Source organism: Fukomys damarensis, unplaced genomic scaffold, assembly GCF_012274545.1.
Source record: "Fukomys damarensis isolate Sample0158 unplaced genomic scaffold, DMR_v1.0_HiC HiC_scaffold_11, whole genome shotgun sequence".
In the NCBI taxonomy this organism is placed as follows: domain Eukaryota; kingdom Metazoa; phylum Chordata; class Mammalia; order Rodentia; family Bathyergidae; genus Fukomys; species Fukomys damarensis.
The window spans coordinates 17,113,280-17,134,266 of NW_022900923.1; the positions used below are offsets into that span (position 1 = coordinate 17,113,280).

General features: G+C 37.0%; 1 protein-coding gene and 1 pseudogene across 3 annotated transcripts in view; one reads left to right on the plus strand and one right to left on the minus strand.

Moving 5' to 3' along the window:
* The window catches only part of Klhl20 (kelch like family member 20), a 45,685-nt gene that overhangs the window by 16,501 nt on the left and 8,197 nt on the right, over window positions 1–20,987 (plus strand). For all 3 annotated transcript variants that reach the window (XM_010635598.3, XM_010635597.3, XM_010635596.3), the window contains exons 3-8: window positions 1,703–2,276; window positions 10,315–10,473; window positions 11,512–11,606; window positions 14,105–14,220; window positions 16,829–17,012; window positions 19,393–19,536. In XM_010635598.3, the coding sequence (XP_010633900.1) occupies window positions 1,703–2,276; window positions 10,315–10,473; window positions 11,512–11,606; window positions 14,105–14,220; window positions 16,829–17,012; window positions 19,393–19,536 (1,272 nt within the window). The remainder of the gene's footprint in view (window positions 1–1,702; window positions 2,277–10,314; window positions 10,474–11,511; window positions 11,607–14,104; window positions 14,221–16,828; window positions 17,013–19,392; window positions 19,537–20,987) is intronic.
* Window positions 5,243–5,692, minus strand: LOC117285562 (annotated as a pseudogene).

The following is a 20,987-nucleotide window of genomic DNA, read 5'->3' on the forward strand; positions in this document are numbered from 1 at the left end:
AATTTTTTTTTTTTTTTTTTTTTTTTTTTTTTTGGTCCCAGGGATCAACTTAGGACCTTGTGCTTGTGAGGCAGGTGGCAGCACTGCTGAGCTAAACCCTGGCCCTGGCCCGATTCAGTTTTTAATGTGGATGCACATAACCACCTTATTAAAAGCAATGTGGATAGTTTTTGTACATAGTAGCTATAATTTAAAATGATTAACATAGTAATAAGCACTGTATATTATCTCCTTTACCTTTATTTTAGGAGATAGATACGTATTTTAGAGCTAAAAAAACTAGGAATTAAGAAGATAAGCAACTTTTCCAGTAATTGTCAGTAGAATTTCAAGCCAGGTGCCTCTGATTCCAGAGGCTACTTCCTTTAACAGTTGTTAGAAATGAGGCTAAAACAGTCCCTAGAAAGAGCCTGAGCAACAGGAGTATGACCACAAGTTCAAGGCCAGCCTGGGCTACACAGTGAGTTCTAGTCCAAGTCCAACCTGAATTCCATAGTAAGACCTCTCTCAAAATAATAACTGGTAATGTGAAATAGGAAGTAAAGGGTTAAAGGTGTAGGGGAAGTTGGAAGGGCAGAGGAAAGGAAATAAGGGAAACGAAAAAAATTGAGAAAATGAAAAAATGGAAACAAAGTCTTTGTAAACGGGAGGGTGGAGGGGGTGAAAGGAGGGCAGGGGTATGGGGAAAAACAGAACCAAGACCTGTCATGTAAAGGTGCAAGATCCCGGTGATGAATGTAACTGTACTGTGTACTTAAAAAGTACCAATAAACTCAATAAGATTAAAAAATAAATAATAAAAATAAAACAAATTTTTAAATGAATACATTCTAATATCTATTTCAAGAAATATGGCTAAAATTCTTATGTAGAATGACTCCTGATCACAATTTCTTTACCTGATAATTGTCAGGATTCTTTGACTTCAGCTCTAGATGATTTCTAATTTTTGTTAAATAATAAAATTTGTGGAGTCAAGGAAGTGTAGTATGAAATATAAATTTAATTTTGACCCTGGCTTATTTCTGATCTTTTCGTGCAAATAGAGCTGTATTTTACAAATTTTGTGCTGACTCTACACAGTGGCTTTAAAAGTTTTTAGAAAAAAAGTAAACTATCACCCAGTGAAAATGAGAAATAAATATCAGCTGGTTTGGGTTTTTTTTTTTGGTTTTGGGGTTTTGGGTTTTTGTTTTTTGGGGTTTGTTTGCTTTTTTTTTTTTTTTTTGGTACCAGGGATCGAACTTGGGACCTTGCGTTTGTGAGGCAGGCGACAGAACCACTGGGCTAAATCCCCAGCCCTCATCAGCTGTTTCAGAAAAATAATGAATGTCAAGATTTGGGGTAAGCCAGTTATAGAAATTAAAGTATATAGATTTGTTTTATGCAGAGAAAATCATTTACAAATGTTTTTCATAAATTATTAGTAAGAAATGTGACCCACTGGGTTAAAAAAAAAAAGAATTATCCTTTATTTTATGAGATTGTATAGTGAGAGTGCTCTAACTTAGAATTAATGTCCTTTAAGAGGCGTTGAAGAAATCTAGATTCTAGAGTTGTTAGAAAAGGAGTTCTTTGGGCACATAGTTCCCTCTTTCGGTGACTGCAGATTTCCTTCCCTGTGGACTGATGAGCGCTTTGGGGCAGAAGAGAACTTCTGAAAGTATTGCCATCTCTTCTCCCTCCCGCCTCATTCCTGTAGGTGTACCAGCATTCGACCAGGAGAGACTGGAATGGATGTAACAAGTCGCTGCACCCTTGGAGACCCCAACAAACTGCCAGAAGGGGTTCCCCAACCTGCCCGCATGCCCTATATTTCAGACAAGCATCCTAGACAAACCTTGGAAGTGATTAACCTCCTGAGAAAGCACCGGGAGCTATGTGACGTGGTGCTAGTTGTGGGAGCTAAGAAGATATATGCGCATCGAGTCATTCTGTCAGCCTGTAGTCCCTACTTCCGAGCTATGTTTACAGGAGAATTGGCAGAGAGCCGTCAGACAGAAGTCGTGATCCGAGACATAGACGAGAGGGCTATGGAACTACTGATTGACTTTGCGTATACCTCCCAGATAACTGTAGAAGAAGGCAATGTTCAGACCCTCTTGCCAGCTGCTTGTCTCCTCCAGCTAGCAGAAATACAGGAAGCCTGCTGTGAATTCTTAAAGAGACAATTAGATCCTTCTAACTGCCTGGGCATTCGGGCTTTTGCTGACACACATTCTTGCCGAGAGTTGCTGAGGATAGCAGACAAGTTCACTCAACATAATTTTCAAGAGGTGAGTCATACTTGATGGTTTGGATGCATTTATAACCTATTTTTCATAAGATGGTATGAGTTCACATTCTACTAACTTTGGCTTGGATATTTACAGCTGCTTCTAACTCATAATGTTACCAAAATCTATTATAAATTCTAAGCCTGGTTTTTATTTTAAAAATTAATTTTGTGTTCTCTCAGCAAAAGTTGTTTCTCCCTGGCCACATTCATAAAAGGCTGCTATATAAGCTAAAATACAGTTCATTGATTCATAAGATCTGTGCCAGATAGGATAGCTGGTCTTAGTTATTAGCATTCTGAATTATTCAGAAGAATAAATTATAGCTAGAGGTTATTTGGTGAACTAATCATAAAAAGTGAATTTAGATGATATCAAAAGAATTTTCATTAACTCAAAGCTACTGTGTTTCATCCACTGTGCTTGGGAACATAGACTAACTATAGTAGTGAAAAGAAACCCAGTCTCTATTTGTAGAGTTTATAATCTAGCTAATCTAGTTTCTGATTCATAGTCATGTACATAATTAATTATAATTTGTGGGTGCTACAGAACAGCATCCCTGAATGACTTAAAAGTGTACAAAAAGATAAACTTTGGTTCTGGAACAGTTCATGCAAAATCCTGAGACATCAACAAGCATAACTAATTTGAAAAAGTCAAAAACCCCAGTGAGACCTAGAGAGCTAGGAGGAGGGTGTTATATAAAGAACTCAAAGAAAGAAGAGGGCCATATCACTCTAGAGTTGATAAACTATGTTAAGAATTTAAGGTTTAATCTTTAAAAATAATAGAAAACTATTAAAGAACTTCAGCACAGAAAAGGCACAGTCCATTTTACATTTTAATGTCATTCCTTTGTCTACCAGTATATCCTCCAGTGGATCAAAGATTTAAACATATAAAATGAACCAAGATCTGTCATGTAAAGGTACAAGATCCCAATGATGAATGTAACTGTACTGTATACCTAAAATGTACCAATAAACTCAGTAAAAAAACATAAAATGAAAACCATAAAAATATTCCTTTATAATCTTGAAGTTAAGAAGGCCTTTATTACTGACAAATCAGAAAGGATAGAAAATAGATTTGACTGCATAAAACAAAATTTTCTGCATGGTGGAACAAAGCTACAATAGGAACACAAAAGTCAAAGACGAACTGAAGGAAAATATTTGCAATTGATATCACAGACCAAGGTTAACCTACTTAATATATCAAGACCCCCCCTTTGGTCAATAACCCAGACCAGTGAGCTAACCGAAAAATGGACAATAAACAAACAAACAAAAAATTAAAATTGCCCTTAAACATCTGAAAGTGCTCGAGTTTCTTCAAAATAACTGAAACAGGGCTGGAGATTTAGCTCAGTAGTACCACCACCTGCCTCACAAGCACAAGGTACCCAAAACAAAACAAAAAAAAAATTAAAACTATACATGCCAAAGTACCATTATTTTATTGATCACGTTACAGCTATCTCAAAGTTTGATTATGTATCCTTGCGCTTGTGAGGCTGGTGGCTGAACTACTGAACTAAATCCCAGGCCCTGCCACAACCCTTTTGAAAGGGAACTTGGTGGTATCAATCAAAAGTACACCTTTTGCATCTAGTTTTTGGCTCAGCAGTGTCCTTTCTGGGAATCTGTATGACAGATAATGGAGAATAGAACAGTTTGAATAGATAAATCATAGGTCCTTTTTTCAATATTGTAGTAGTTAGCTGTGTGTCAGCTTGAGTAAAAAATGCCCAGTTGATTGGATTAACATAGTTCTGGGTGTGGCTGAAGAGTCCTTGAAAAGAGAGTGTGAGCGGCACCAACCAATGGGCTTATAGCCTGAATGGAATAAAAAGGCAGGGAAGAAGTAGTCTAGCTTCCGTTTCTTCAGAGGAGCTCCAGTGTGCCTCTGCCTTCAGCTTTGCCTTGGGCATCAGCATACTCTTCCGCCCTCCCCACAGACCCTTTGGCCTACTGATATGGACTCACATAGGACCCTGCGGAAAGCTCCAGGCCTTTGACATTTGACTGAGTGCGAACAGCACTCTTCATACCTGACTCCACAGATGGTCATGGTAAGCCTAGCTTGTAAATCTTAGGTATTTATAAATCTTATATTGAATCTGTTTTTCTAGTGTGCACTGACTGATACGGGTATGTACAGTTTGAAATGCCTGTGAAATATCTAAGTAAAGATATTGAACAAGCAACTGTTTATAGGTGTCTGTTCCTTAGAGATTAGGCCGAAATTAAAATTTAGGAGTATTAACAAACCACGGCCTCATCCTTTTTAAGCAGGATATATAACCTAGGAAGCATAAAGGAAAAAATGAACACATTCAATTGCATAAAAATGTAAAATGTTTTATATGCTATATATTCTAGAATAACCAGGAAGCTCCTGAAAATTAGTATTAGGGCAAAAGGCCCTAAAAATATTAAGATGTTACAGACATTTTGGTACTAGAGAAAGAACAAATTGGCGCATTAGAAAAGAATCCAGAAGTGGGCATTGTAAGCCAGTGGAAGAAAGTGGAATTATTTAATAAATGTCATTAGGATAAATGACAATTTGGGAGAAATTATAAATACCTTAAATAGATTAAAATTCTAATAGATAAATAACTTAAGTTTTAAAAAATTCTAAAGTTCTGGCAGATAGCATTAATTGTCTGGGAATGAAGATCTTAGCAGGATATAACCCAGAAACCATTAAGAAAGAGATTAATACATGTAATTTTTTTTGGTACCAGAAATTGAACTCAGGACCTTATGCTGGAGAGGCAGGAGGCAGAACTACTGAGCTAAATCCCCGGCTCTATAATTTTTTTTTTTTTTTTGGCTTTTTGAGACAAGGTCTCACTAGGTAGTTGAGACTGACCTGGAATTCACTATGTAGCCCAGGCTGGTTTCGAACTCACAGTGATCCTCCTGCCTCAACCTCCCAAGTGCTGGGATTACAGGTGTGCACCACCATGCCCAGCTTGGCCCTATAATTTTTAGAAGTGCAAACAATTTTTTTAATCTTTCCTATATTTTTATTTTCTCCCTTCAACCATAATAATATGATATCCAAATTTTGTCTTAATTGGTGGGTCTGTAAACACAGGACTGTTCATTCCACTCATAGGCAGGGCAAACGCTATTTCTTGAAATGGTCCTACCATGGACCCTCTGGTCATCCAACCCAAGTCACCCCCTTTATCTTCACCGGCTTTATCTTCCATACTGTGCGGCCACTTTATTGACTTGCATTCCAGACTTTAACTTCTCTGTGGCTCCCATAATTTTGCCGTGTTTTTCACATAGAATGTGTCAGGCCTTTATTCATTGCCACCATCTTTGGGGCCCTGAGTTTTTGTTCTTTTTTTTTGGTACCGGGGATTGAACTCGGGTCCTTGCGCTTGCAAGGCAGGCCACCGAACCGCTGAGCTAAATCCCCGGCCTTAAGTTTTTGTTCTTTATAACAACACAAGGTCAGAAAAACCTGTTCAGAGCATACGCAACAGAAAAAACACTAATTCCCACAAAGCTCTTACATATTTAGTGAATAATGAAAAATAACTAAAGTGTGTGAATGAGTGATGTATAAAACACACAAATAGACAATGAACGTGTGGAGGAATGCCCAGCCTCACCTAGAATTAAAGAGATAAGCATCAAAATAAGGTACTTATCAGGCTGAAAAGATTGTGAGTTATAAGGGATTGTAGAAATAAAATAAAACTTCTATATATCCTTTCCCAAAATTCACCATTTGTTAACATTTTGCCTCATTTGCTTTGTCGTTCCTGATGCTCCCGTGTGGTCCCCTCTGAACAGTGCCACGCCCTTTCTCGGTATCTGTGCACATAAACAACTACCTTTTCCACAGCAGAAGTCTCACAGTATCTGAGTATTAATTAAACATGTGTTTTAATACTAAGAGTCTCAGCGACAGACTCCCTAGTGTGCAAAACAGATCTCTGGGATCAGCATAAAAATTATATAGCTAAGAAATTCACTTGGAGTCAAGTAATAACTTAGAAAGGTGTAAAAGGTTTAAATGAGAGCTGTTCTGGGAGAAGTGTGATATTTCTCTTCAGAGAAGATTTAAAAACAAATAATTTGGAAGCAAGATATTCAGTGCACTCTTTTGAATATTAAGACAATAATGATGAGTGAAGAGAAAGCTAAAGAAGAGTCAATAAGTATAACATGCTTAATTAAAAAAAAAAAAATTTAGCTCAGGGCGCCCCGCCTGCCTCACAAGCACAAGGGCCTGAGTTCAATCCCTGATACCCCCCTCCCAAAAAAAGTAACTAAGACTTTCAGCTAAAATTAAAGGTTACTAATTTATTTCCTGAGCCCAGCAAAGTCTCTCAGATAATATGAAGACTTGTGCCATTAAAAAGTATGACTGTGTACCTCTAAGCTGTTCTGAAGTTTGAACTTTTTTTCTGATAAGTTTTTGAGAAATGTTCTTAAATCAAATGTTCAAATTATTATTAGGACATATCTCATATCCTGCTAAATATTCTGACTCTTTGATGAGCATGAAAATAACCATCCCCCAAAAACATCCATTGTCTGCATTAGAAGCAGCACGGTAGGAATTTGAGCCCTTAACCATATCCTGCCTACACTAGTAGACATTACATGTAGCACACAACCTCCTGAGTAATAGAACAAACCACATAGAGGGTAGCAGTAACTGTTTCCTTTGCCTGCCTCTTTTACTCTGTATCTTGATTAATCGACTTCAAAGATCTTGGAATTTGTGGTTGGCCTGGGCAACAAGATAATGTCTTTGTTGCCATTTCATCTCCATTCTGACAATTTCCTAGACTTGGAGAAAGATAAATTATGGGGAGCTTTGTAGTTCCACATAAACTGTATACCAGAATAGGTTGGTTCTCGGAGGCTTTCATTGTTCTCATTCTCTCTGGTTATATTCATGCTTGCACAATTACTGACATCTGTAATGGTTTTTGTAAACTGACACTTTGGTATTTTTGCCCTAAACATTGCCCTTCTAGCAACTACTGTATCCTTCTGAAAGATTTTCCTGACTTTTTGGAGTTTTGTTGTGGTATAGCTAATTTGTCTTGTTTTAATATGAGTTTTGGAAGACTTCCTTTAATTTTTAGATCCCATTGCTGAAAAGAGCCATTAAATAAGATTATAATACCATAGTTCAGAAGGAATAGTGCTAAGTAATTAAGAAAAGCTTCCTTTTGAAACATGTATCAATATATGTGGAAGAGTTAGAAAATGCTAAACATGTTACAGTAGAGGGCATTAAAGATGTACTGAGTAATAAAGCAGTGTTAGAGCATTTGGAAGGTTTCTGGATGTTGAGCTAGTTCATGGAAATGTGTAAACTAAATTGACTACAGATGAAATTACTGAAGTGAATGCAAAACAACAAAAATTCTCACAATGCAAGAAAAAAGCAAAAGTAGTCAAGAAAAGAGAAGCCAGGTATGTTGACACGTGCCTGTGATCCCAGCATTCAGGAGGCTAAGGCAATAGTACTGCCATGAGTTCAGAAGCCAGTCTAGGCAAGTAGTGAAACCCTTTAAAAAAGAGAGAGAGAGAGAGAGAGGAGAAGAGAGAGGGAGGCCTGGGATTTAGCTCAGTGGTGCTCTGCCTACGTCACAAGCACAAGGTCATAAGTTCGATCCCTGGTACTGCAAAAAAAAAAAGGTGGGAGAGAGAAAAACCTACAAGGTCAGTCAGTCCAGGAGATGAAATCTACACATAGTCTGAACACCTTAAACAGAGGATAGTAAAAATGAAGCTGAAATAATAATTAAGGAACTAATTGAAGAAAAATTTCCAGAGCTGAAAAACAAAGTAGACCTACAAATGTAAAAGGACCTAGTGTATCTTTAAATTTTAATGAAAAAAAAATGCAACAGCTAGGTATATCCTAGTGACTTTTTTAAATTTCAAGGATAAAGGGGGGAAAAAATCTCACAAATATCTAGACAGAAAAAGCCCCTTTAAAGGGGCAAAAGTCAGGCTGACCTCAGATTTTTTCTCTTGGAATTCTAAATGCCAGGCAACAGTAGAACAATATCTACAGTTTTAAGGGAAAATAATTTTGCACCAAGAATTATATACCCTGCCAAATTAGTATTTCTACATGAAAGCAAGTAGAAGACATTCTCAGATATCCAGGGGTTAGGAAAATATATCAACCAAGAAACTCTGAAGTTTTGCCAAATGATTATATTGTACCCAACACAGAACAAGAATTTAAAATAACTAAAGAATAAAAAATTATACAAGGTCCCAAATTCGATCCCCAGTATGAAAAAAGAATAAGAAATTGTATGAAAGAATTGATAGTAAGCATTAAAATTAGTTAAGAAGCATGAAGTCTAAAATTATCACGTATACCAAGACCTGTCATGTAAAGGTACAAGATCCCAATAATGAATGTAACTGTACTGTATACCTAAAATGTACCAATAAACTCAATTAAAAAAAGAATAAAGGCAAAGTAAAGTCACAAAAATAAATAAAATTATCACATATAGGATAATAAAACTAAATGCAAAAATAGATTTTTAAGCTAGATCTAAAATTTTCAGTGTATATAGTTTTAAACTGTCAAAAAGTATGCCAAATAAGGTATTGGGCAAATAAATACTGTTTTATTTTTGCCATGTAGTATTGTAGTTAAAGATGCATCTTGTTAAGCCAGATATGTGTAAAATAAAGATACTTTATCACTGTGGACAGGGCAAGTATGGTAAAGATTCTAAACATTAATCTGACAAAATTGGAAAATGGTACAGTTTTATTTTCCTTGTTTAATTACAAAGGAAAACCTAGCAAGTTTGTCCCTAATGTTAATACTAGTAGTACAAGAAGAAAATTTCTGAAGCGCACGTTGGAGAAAAGTAAACAAAACCTTGTTTGATACGCTGAATTGGAAAAAACTGTACATACTGCTTCATGCAGTAGTTCTTATAAGTCAGTTTGTCATTGATTTGTGCTCAAAAATAAGATGAAAACTTTCCAAGTATTTGGAATTAAAAAGTGAAAAAGTAGCAAAGAAAAATGTCCAGGAAGCATTAAAATTAGCATAAAAGTATTGACAGATAAACTGGTTAAATTCTCCGTGAAAAAGATCCAAATTGAGTCAAAAATAAACCTCTGTCCAGGCGTGGTGGCACATGCCTGTAATCCCAGAACTCAGGAGGCTGAGGCAGGAGGATCACTATGAATTCGAGACCAGCCTGGGCTACATAGAGAGTTCTATGTCAGTCTTAACTACATAGAGAGACCCTGTCTCAAAAAAAAAAATAAAACTCTGACCCATAATATTCATATTTATATAAGATAAATGTTAAAAGTGATCATAGAAATGGAGTAAAACATTTTTATTAGGCAGAAATCTGGATATTATAAGATATTTTATATTTAAGAAACTGTGGTGGGCTGGGGATTTAGCTCAGTGGTTCCTGCGCCTGCCTTGCAAGTACAAGGTCTCGAGTTGGAACTCCAGTACCAAAAAAAAAAGAAGCTATGTGGTAAATAATATGGCATTCATATGTAAGATCAATACATCTATTTTAAAACATGCATTTGAAATTAGTGGATTTTATGTACTTTTATACATTGAATAATCCTTTAGTTAAAAATAGAACATTTTGGGGCCGGTGGTTTGGCTCAGTGGTTCCACCACCTGCCTCACAAGCACAAGGTCCTGAGTTCAATCCCCGGTACACCAAAAATAAATAAATAAATAATAATAATACATTTAGCAAAAATATGAATTTTTATTTTGACCTTTAGTTTTTAAGGAAAATATCATTTTTCTTAAATTGCTGAAATCACAAATGACTATATTTGCTGGATTTTAATTGTGTCATCTGTGCTTTTCTTGTTTGTGTCTTTTTAAACCTTTCCTCTGGCATTATTTTAAATTTCAGGACCATTGTGGAGCAGAGTTTTACACTATAACCTGAAAAAATATTGAGACAATAAATTAAATGTGTTCAAAGCATTTTTTTCTTTTATCCTGACCTTACTTTGAACAGGTAATGGAGAGTGAAGAGTTCATGTTACTTCCAGCCAATCAGCTCATTGATATAATATCTAGTGATGAGCTAAATGTTCGCAGTGAAGAACAAGTATTCAATGCAGTGATGGCCTGGGTCAAATACAGTATTCAAGAAAGACGTCCTCAGTTACCCCAGGTAAAAAGAGAAATGCTTCTCTAAGAAAACTGCTTCATGTTAGAAGAAATGTTTCTGTACTTGCCTTGCAGAAATTCTGTAGTATCACTCTCTCTTGTACTAGACCATAAGAAAATCGGTCTGTTTCCAAATAATGAAGGGAGAGTTAGAAGCATTTTGATTCATTGTCATTGTGAACTTTTTGCTCCTTTACCTCCCTTCTCTTTGGGATTCATTTTATATTTGAGCTGTGGCAAAAATCAAAGCTCAAATGATATAAAATGAACCAAAGAGAGCAAGGCTGCTTCTTTCCCTCTGTAGTAATTTGGAAATCCTGCCACCCTTCGAACAGTAAAGAGATGAATGGGAGCACGAGCAGTGGCTGGGTGAAATGTTTAAGACTCATTCTTCTTATCAGGACTGCGCAGTGGTCCCCTCCTTATCCACAGAGGATGCATCCCGAGATACTCAGCAGAAGTCTGAAGCCTTAGAGCCCTGTCTGTACTGTTTTTCCTCTATGTACATACCTGTGGTAAAGTTTGATTTATAAATTAGGGGCAGTAAGAGATTGACAACAATTAACAGTGAATAATAATAATGAATAATGGCAACATACTGTAATAAAGCTTACTTAGTTCTGAAGTTTTCATTTAGTATTTCTGACTGAGGTTGTCTACCAGTGGTTGAAACCACAGAAAGTGAAATTGTAGGTAAGGAGGGGCTGCTGTGTCCTTTAACAGCTTAACACCATGTTCTTCCAGATTGTTAGTTCCTTTGAGGCCTCTTATAGAAAGGTTTATAAGCTATTGCTAAAAGCCCAAAGTAGCATTCCAGTGTGAAATTACTGTGCTTTCAATTTTCTGGTTATTCTGTGTTACTTATTTGGTGGTTAGAATAAATTTAAATTTTAGTATTTATGCTTTCCATCCTTCCTTATTTATCACGTTCAATTAGATCCCTCATTACTTTGAAGCACAGTATGGAACTGTGGGTCATGTATTCTCTCAGATATCTTGTAGGTGGGAGCTCATGCATCTAATAGTGTTTATTATCTCATAGGTGCTGCAGCACGTTCGTTTGCCTTTGCTCAGTCCAAAGTTCCTGGTGGGCACAGTCGGCTCCGATCCCCTCATTAAAAGTGATGAAGAATGCAGGTACGAGTGGCCTTGGATGAGAAATACCAGTAGCTGAGCATTTCTATTTAATTGTAATCTCCTTAAATGGCATTGCTTCTGAAATTCTGTATTTTACAGTGCTAAAACTAAGGCATAATTTTAATAGGTTTTTCTTCTGGACTAGGGTCAAGAGGAGGAGAAGGAAGGAGAACAAACTGAACTTCCAGTATTTTATTCATTTTTTGTGTGTGGTGCTTATTGGTATAGAAGTAGCAGTAAAGAGGTAGATTTCTAAGATTTTAGTGCAAACTTGGATTTGCAGAAGCAATTCTCTACTGTTTTACCTTGACATAAATACTGTTGACTCTGTGTCAGTGAGCCCTTTTCATTCCATCACGAGTTCCCTCGAGGAATAGGACCAGCCTTGCCTTCTGAGATCAATGACAGAGTTAAAGATCTGTCATCTCCTAAAATAGCTTTGGAAAGATTTCCATGTGAGCTAGTTTCCAAATTTTTTTTACCACCCCACCAGAAAAACACAAAAGCCTATTTTACTAGGCTAACTCTATAATATATACAGTCTAATCAATTAATTTATCAGTTTAACACTTTTTAAGATTTAGATCCAGTCTAAAACCATTTGACATTCTTAATGATTTTCCCCCAGATGTTCCAAATATAAAAGTGAAAGAACAAGTCAGTACTCAGAATTCCTTAAACTATGCTGATCTTTTCCCTTGGTGATTGAAGAAATTTGGAGTTTCCCCTTCTTCTAGAGCTGAGGTGGAATCATATTATTTCTTCTACATTGTATTTCTTCTACAATCTGAAGCCTGTTCTTTTAACAGGAGATGTTGCCTAAGGTGCCTTTTACATTTTCAAAAGGAGACAAATGACACTTAATTCCCCCTGAATATTTGCAATAGAAGAAAGTAAAACTATGCTGAAATCTGAGAAACGAGTATATGAATGTCCTTCCTCATTAGCATTAATCAAATTTTACTGATTCTGATGCAGAAAGTAAAAGTACTGGTGAAATTACTCTTAAAAGAAGGCATTTCTTGCTATCCTAACCTTAGGCAAATTATGTTAACTTCTTTGGACTGTAGTTTCTTTGGCTATAAAGTAGGGATAATAAAATACGTATTCCATACAAGTCTTTTGTGAAGATTAAATGAGTTAATATATATTAAGAACTTAAAATGTGTGTGTGTGTGTGTGTGTGTGTGTGTGTGTAGAAAAAACTAGTCTAGTAGCTGTATTTTTTTTTTTTTGGCTTGCTAAGTATTACAACAGATACTCTTTTCTAGGAATTCTTGACTGACTTAAAAACTGTCTATTAGGAGATCAAAACACTTTAAGTATGGGGAAAAAAAAACCCTTAATTATTGGCTTGCTAGGGATATGTGTGTGTGTTTAGGACAGATAAGTTTAGAAGGGGCTTTAGCAAAACTTTATGTTGGAAAGTACAATATTGAGTTATGCATGGGACTAGTCCAGCAGGAATAAATTACTCTTTGTAGCAGAGTGGCAAGAGAAATGAAAACATAGAGTGCTTTAGGAAACACTTTGAGTTGAGGAGTAACAAAATTTGCACTGATCACGCACTGACTATTTAAAGGACTCAAGTGAAATGAGTATAAACACAGTTTGTCTTAGGATATTATATTTAACAAGTAAAATTGTCAGTTTCTTTTTTCTTTGGTAGCGGGGATTGAATTCAGGACCTTGCACTTGTGAGGCAGGTGTGGTGCCACTGAGCTAAATCCACAGCCCTGTCAGATTCTTAAAGTACCTTAATTAAAAGAAGTTTTCGTTCAGCTTGGTAGACTTCTTGAGATTAAAATGTTCCCGCCAGCTTGAACCACTGGTGGTTTGTGCTTGACTGTCCCATTGGGCAGCTTGTACTATTGCTGGGGCAAACTGATCTAATCGCTTTTATCAGTCTTTTTACTAATAAAAATTAATAAAAAGCCACCCAGTGGGACAGTCATACATTTACCAACAGTGGTTCAAGCCACCCTGTGGCAAGACACACAAACTATGGCCTGAGTGTGAATGTGTTAATCCATTAATATGATAACAGATAGTAAATTAGTATCAAGTGCGTTTTAGTAAGCAATATTTGGCCCAATTTATTACTGTACTTAATTTAGCAAATATCTTTTGGCTGATATGCTATTTTTCCACTATTCAACAGAATCTTATAAAACTCATTAAAAAGTGGTGACTGTATAGGCTGGTGATCAAGTTGTAGTTTTTAGTTTTATGTAAGTTATTGACATCTGTATATGTGTTGGGCTTTAAGCTAGATTTACACTGAGCTATAAAGTCATTATGGAAATACCAGTCAATTTACAATGTATAGTATAACTATCATTGTTTCATATTTGTGCTAATTTTAATACTGACTGCCATTTATGATTTGGTTTAATTTATATTTGCTCTCCTTTGCCAACCTACATTTTTCTAATCATAATGAGACTTGACGAACAATGTTATTTAGACATTTAGAAAAAGCAATATTTTTTCTACAGAGATCTGGTAGATGAGGCTAAAAACTACCTCCTGTTGCCTCAAGAACGACCATTAATGCAGGGACCAAGGACAAGACCACGGAAACCTATCCGTTGTGGAGAAGTACTCTTTGCAGGTTTGAATCTTAATATACTGTGACTAAGTCAAGTATTTTCCCACATAATTTGAATAATCATTTGAGCAATAGTGATATCTGCTGTGATAAGAAACTGTCATAACAAGTAGCTTGACCCTTAACCCATGATCCAAAAGAATGCTCTTTTTTTGTATACATCTAAAAATATCATGCAGTGGAGTGGAAGGTTTTAAAATATTAGTCACATATATTAATTTATTAATATTACATTTATATACTGATATACAGGTCACTTCATAATTTCGTAGAATTGCCAAAAAAATCTTACATTAATGTTTACGCTCTTTTCTAGCTGTGTTGACCTACGTTGAACCCAAGACAACTTGCTGTATTGTATTATACTTGCTGTATTGTCTGCCTCTAAATCTTTGAGATCTTTCAATTTCCGATGTTTCCTTTCTACCCATGTAACCTGAACAGTGGCTTTCTCCACTGTTATTAAAACTTCACAGGAAGAATATTTCCTAATCTAAAGATCAAAAATGCCCCCAAATCTTGTTACTAAAAAAGTTTTGAATTTTAAAGCATTTCACATTTCAGATTTTCAAATTAATAATGCTTAGCTAATATTAAAAAAAAAAAAAACTATGCAAATAATCCAAAATTTGAGAAATTCTGAAACATTCCAGGTCCCAAGCATTTCATATAAGGGATACTCAATGTGTAATAGTTTGTTTAAATTCCTGATTCATGGAGCTATCAGAGACTTATTGTAGTCTTTTTATTTAAGCATCCAAGTTTCAATAAGGCAATATTGTTCTTCAACTCCATTGCTTAACACAAATTGAAAGTTCCCAGGGCTGGGACTTCCATTTTGCTAATTATAGTATGTAAGTCTCCATGGTCTACCATAACCAAATGCCATGGCCTGATTGGCTAAAACAATAGAAATTCATTGTCTTACAGTTCTGGAAGCTGAAAGTCCAAAATCAGAGCTGGCAAACTTGGTGTGGGACAAGGCCTGTGTCCTCGCCTTGTTGTAGAGGGTGCCTTCTCCTCCATCCTCACGTACCTCTTTTTTGTGTGCAAAGGTGTGAAAAGAGACACTTTCTGGTGTCTCTCCCTTGTACAAGGACTCTAGTCCTATAAGATAATGACCCTACCCTTATAACTTCATTTAACCATAATTAGCTCTTTAATGGCCTCCTCTCCAAATACTGTCACATGAAGCTTTGGCTTTAACATTTGAATTTTGGGGAGAGGCTGTTCATTCCATAATACCCAGTTATATCATTATTTGCTGCCTTGGAGATCATAATGCACAAAAAAATCACTATGGCACAGTAAAATTAAACAGACTTTCTTTTCTTTCCAAAGTCAGTGGAAAAATTTAGATTGTTTCTTAAAAGCTTATTTTTTCCTTTGGTGTTAAAGAGCGTCATTTATAAAGTGTTTGTTTGATATAGAATCATATAATCTATTTTAAAACTGTGCCTAATTAATGTTAAGCTATTTGATTGTCATAGAGTGTTATAAACTCTCATATTTTCAGCCTAGTGTTATTTTAGAATTTAGGATGCTTTTCCTGTTACTAAAATTCTGTGTATATATCAATTACAGAATTCAAATTTAAGAAAATGACTATACCCGAAACTTGCTGTGATTTAGTATTAATTGAATATTTTTATTCAGTTTTTTTTTTTTTTAAGACAGAATCATGTTATGTAGTTCAGGCTGGCCCTGAACTCACTGTGGTGCCCAGGCTGGCCTCAAACTCATGGCAATGCTCCTGCCTCAGCCTCCTGAGTGCTGAGATTATAGGCTGTACTACTACACCCAGCTGAATATTCTTAAATGAAACTCTAATAAAATAAAATTTATGTATCACATTGTGATTTGAAATAAAGTGAACTTTTAAATTTTGTCTAAAAGATGCTCTTTTAGTCTAGCATAGGATGTTTTGAGGTTACCATACCTTTATGCTTCGTTTTTTAAGATACAAAATCCACCTTGTGGGGGCCGGGGATTTAGCTCAGTGGTTCGGTGGCTTGCCTTGCAAGCGCAAGGACCCGAGTTCGATCCCCGGTACCAAAATCCACCTTGTATTTGGGTTAAAATAGAGATGATTTGAAAGAAAAATTATGTGATAAACCAGACATGGTGGTACACACCTGTAATGCCAGCACTCAGGAGACTGAGACAAGAGGGTCACCGTAAGTTTGAAGCCAGTCTGGACTACATAGTGAGTTCAAAGCCAGCCTGAACTATATAACAAGACTCTGTCTCCAAAAATAATTTTTTTTCAGTGTAGAAGCCATAACCACACTTTTTTTTTCAAGGGTCACTCAGAAAAGCTTAATGGAACTCAGTTGAAAACTGTTACTCTGAATATTACTTACTGTGCTTAGCCAGCCATAACAAAATAGCATAGTCTGGGTGAGTGAAACAAGAGCTTTGCTTGCTCACAGTCCTAGAGACTAGAAACCCCGGATTCTAGCCAACTCAGTGTCTGGATACTACGTTTAGTATTTCAGCCTGCTGCTGCAGACACCCAGGCAGTGCAAGCGTTGGGTCCCAGCAAGCTTGGCAGCGAGGCCTTCTGTGCTTCAGGGCAGCTCTTCCCTTAGCCGTTTCCGTTCCTTCCCAGTTGGCGGTTGGTGTAGTGGAGATGCCATTTCCAGTGTGGAGCGATACGATCCACAGACCAACGAATGGCGAATGGTAGCTTCGATGAGCAAAAGACGGTGTGGCGTTGGGGTCAGTGTCCTGGATGACCTGTTATACGCAGTAGGAGGCCATGATGGATCCTCTTATCTCAATAGTGTTGAAAGGTAAGGTTCATTTGAAATTGTTTCTCTTATTCCTGTAGTTTCATTTGAGGTGTTAATTAGGAGGAAACAGATGTGATTTCTTTGTATTATGTGTGTCACACCAGTTGGCATTTTAGATCGCCTATTTTTTCTAGTCTCTCTCCCATTGGACACCATCGTGCTGTTAGCATGCAGCCTCGGACCCCATAAATTGCAGTCTTGGGATGTGCTGTCTTCTGTCATTCCCCCTTTCTCCGGCCGTATGCGTGCTCTTCTTTCTTCCCTGGAACATCTCTGCTCCTTTAAGACTCAGATGTTACTTCCTTTGTTAAACCTGCTCTGGTCATAGAAATGAGTTAGTTACTCATTCCTCTGCTCTTTCGTAATATTTAGAACGTGCCAGTACCTATCCCACTGTCCTGTTGTTAGTTGATATTTTCTCCCGTACAGTCTATCACTGTGCTTGAAACATTGGAAACCTGCAGTGATTGATATTTGAATGGTTTCTACTTCTCACACATCCTTTTCCATTCTGCTGTATTGATTTACAGTGATCCTTTCTATGCAGTCCTGTGGCGTATCAATTTCTAGATACATAGATAGGATAACTGCAAAAAGAAAAAACAGGGATCAGTTCCATATAAAGGAGAGGAAGAGTTTGGCATGAAAGAACTCTTTAAGGTAAATTGATGGGTTAAAAAAATCCGAGTATGGCCCGGAATTTAGCTCTGTGGTTTCGCCACCGGCCCTGCAAGTGCAAGGGCCGAAGTTCGATCCCCGGTACCAAAAATAAATAAATAAATAAATAATAAATAATAAAAAATCCTAGTAGTGGGACTGGGGATGTAGCTCAGCAGCACAACACCAGCCTAGCAAGCACAGTCCTGAGTTTGATCTCCAGTACCAAAAAACCCAGAATAACAAAGACTCAATATTTATAACTTAGCAAACCTATATATCAAAGTGTGTAGAATGCAAATAGTGTGGTTCAGAGGCGAGCATGTGTAAACGTTAACTAGAAGTACTTCCATAACATACATGTTGAAAAATGAGCCAGGCTCGGTGCACACACCTATAATCTCAGCCCTCTGTAAGCTGAGGCAGGAAGATCCGCTGTAGGCTACATAGTAAGTTCAAGGCCAGCCTGAACTACAAAGCAAGATCTTGTCCAAATAAAAAATAAAAAAGACAAAAATTGACTCATCTACAAAAAAGAGCACTATTGTTTTTTTTTGTTTTGGTTTTGTATTGTTGGGAGTTGAAGCAAGAGCCTTGTTCAAGCTAAGCAAGCACTGAGAGCTACACTCTCAGCATGACAAGTCCAGTGGGCCCTTGACTTTTGAACTCTTATCAGGTCCTGAGGGCTGGTTGTAACTAAGTCAAGATGGCTGAGATCTGGATATTTACCTGGGTACTCAATGTAGATAGCAAGAGGCAGAGGAATCTTCCATTAACCTAATTAACCCAAGTTGTTCATATATCAGGCTGGTGGTAACTTCAGGGTCCACCACTGTACTTTTTTTTTTTTTTTTGGTACTGGGAATCAAACTCAGAACCTTGCACTTGCGAGGTAGGCACTGAGCTAAATCCCCACCCCCACTGTACTTTTTCTTGGTGGGGGTTTGAGATAGGATCTCACTAGGTAGTTGAGACTGACCTGGAACTCACTGTGTAGCCCAGGCTGGTCTCAAACTCGCACCGATCCTCCTGCCTCAGCCTCCCAAATGCTGGGATTACATGTGTGCGCTATCACACATGGCTCCCACTGTACTATTTTTAATAACAAAGTATCAGAAATGGCCTAAGGAGGGCCTGGGATTTAGCTCAGTAGCATCACACCTGCCTCGCAAGCACAAGGTCTTGAGTTCGATGCCCAGTACAAAAAAAACAAAAAGGCCTAAGGGTATACATCAATAGGAACATGATTAAATAATAGATGGCTATATAATAAAGTAGTTATAAAGAAAGAGCTATACTAGCATAAATAGATCTCAAAAATATATTGAAAGAAAAATACTGTTCAGGACATAGCACGTAAGTGGTTGAGCATCCATGGAGCTATGGGAGGACTCTCAGAAAATAAAGATGGCTTGAAAAATAAAAGCTTCGCGCCAGATATGATGGTGCACGCCTGTAATCCCAGCCCTCAGGAGGCTGAGGCAGGAGAATCGCTATGAGTTCGAGACCAGCCTGGGCTACACAGTGAGTTCCAGGTCAGACTCAACTACATAGTGAGACCCTGTCTCAAAAAACCAAAAATAAATAAAGTTTTATTTTTGTAGTTATTAACCAGCTCATACTCTGGGGAAGGAATACATAGTGTGTAGATCCTTGATTTGGAATATGGACACAGCCCAGCTTCTGTTATGTGACACCAACTCTGCCCTTGTGTTCTTTGCAGATATGACCCCAAAACGAACCAATGGAGTAGTGACGTGGCCCCCACGAGCACCTGCAGGACCAGTGTGGGTGTGGCCGTACTCGGTGGATTCCTCTATGCTGTGGGGGGCCAAGATGGTGTATCTTGCCTGAATATTGTTGAGAGGTGAGTTTTTCAAATGTCATTTTCAGGTCTTCTGGGGTTTTTTTATTTGTTTGTTTATTTTAAAAGATATGTTAGGCTCTATAAAAGAAAAAAATTACAGCTGAGTTTAGGACTTTTTGGGGGATCCATTATTCAGTAGACTTCCCATAGGCTTTCTGGAAAAAAGTTTTTAATCATTTCTCTTTTTTTTTGGTACTGGTGATTGAACTCAGGACCTTGCACTTGCAAGGTAGGCAGCGGCACCACTGAGCTAAATCCCCAGCCCAAATAGCTTTTAATCTTAAAATCTAGAGAGATGAAAGATACAAAAAAGTTTTTTTTGTTGTTGTTAATTTTTTTATCTGCTTCTGTATTTTTTTCTTTAACACAATTATACTGATTGTTTTCACTGTGACATATGCATATATCTTGGCAATTTTTGTTAATGGTGAACACAATATGATTTTTTGTTTGGTTGTTTTTTGACTGTATAGATAGGATTTGATTTGATTTGATTTGATTTTGGTTTTTTGAGACAGGGTCTCACTTATGTAGTGAGACTGACCTGGAATTCACTGTGTAGCCCAGGCTGGTCTTGAACTCAGTGATCCTCCTGCCTCAGCCTCCCGAGTACTGGGATTACAGGCATGCACCACCATGCACAGCTAGATAGGATTTTTTTTTTAATTGGTACATTTTAGGTATACGATACAGCTACATTCATCATTGGGATCTTGTACCTTTCGATGACCTATCTTAGTTATTTTTTTAACTTTTATTAATTTTATTGGTACATTACAATATAATGACATTCATTGTTGGAAATTTGTACCTTTCCATAATCAATCTTGGTTCTTATTTTTTCCCTTTTCTCTTGAAATATGATGTTTTGAAGTATGTCTGCCTTGTACAATGGCTAAGTCAAGCTAATTTATATATATGCTACCTCACCATTTTCTGTGGTGAATACACTTAAATTCTATTTTCATAGCAGTTTCCAAGTATACAATTCATTATTAAATATAGTCACTGATTGTACATTAGAACTTATTCCTAAAATTTTAGCCCAACAACTCAGGAGGCTGAGGCAGGAGGATCGCAACAAGTTCGAGGCCAAGATGGGCTACAAAGTGAGTTCAAGACCAGCCTGAACTATATTGCAAAACTCTGTCTCAAAAGAAAAAAGAAAGAAATTTTATATCCTCTGACTAGTATATAATCCTCACAACCTCCCACCCACCCCGTAGATAGTAGACCCCATTTTACTGTCTATTGTTATTTCTCCTTTGGATTTCACATGTAAGTAAGATCACACAGTATATGTTTTTCAGTGCCTGACTTATTTCATGGGCCATAATGTCCTCCAGGTCCATCCATGTTGTCATAAATAAGATTTCTGTCTTTTTAAGTCTGAATAGTATTCATGCAAGGTGTGTGTGTGTGTGTGTGTGTGTGTGTGTGTGTGTGTGTGC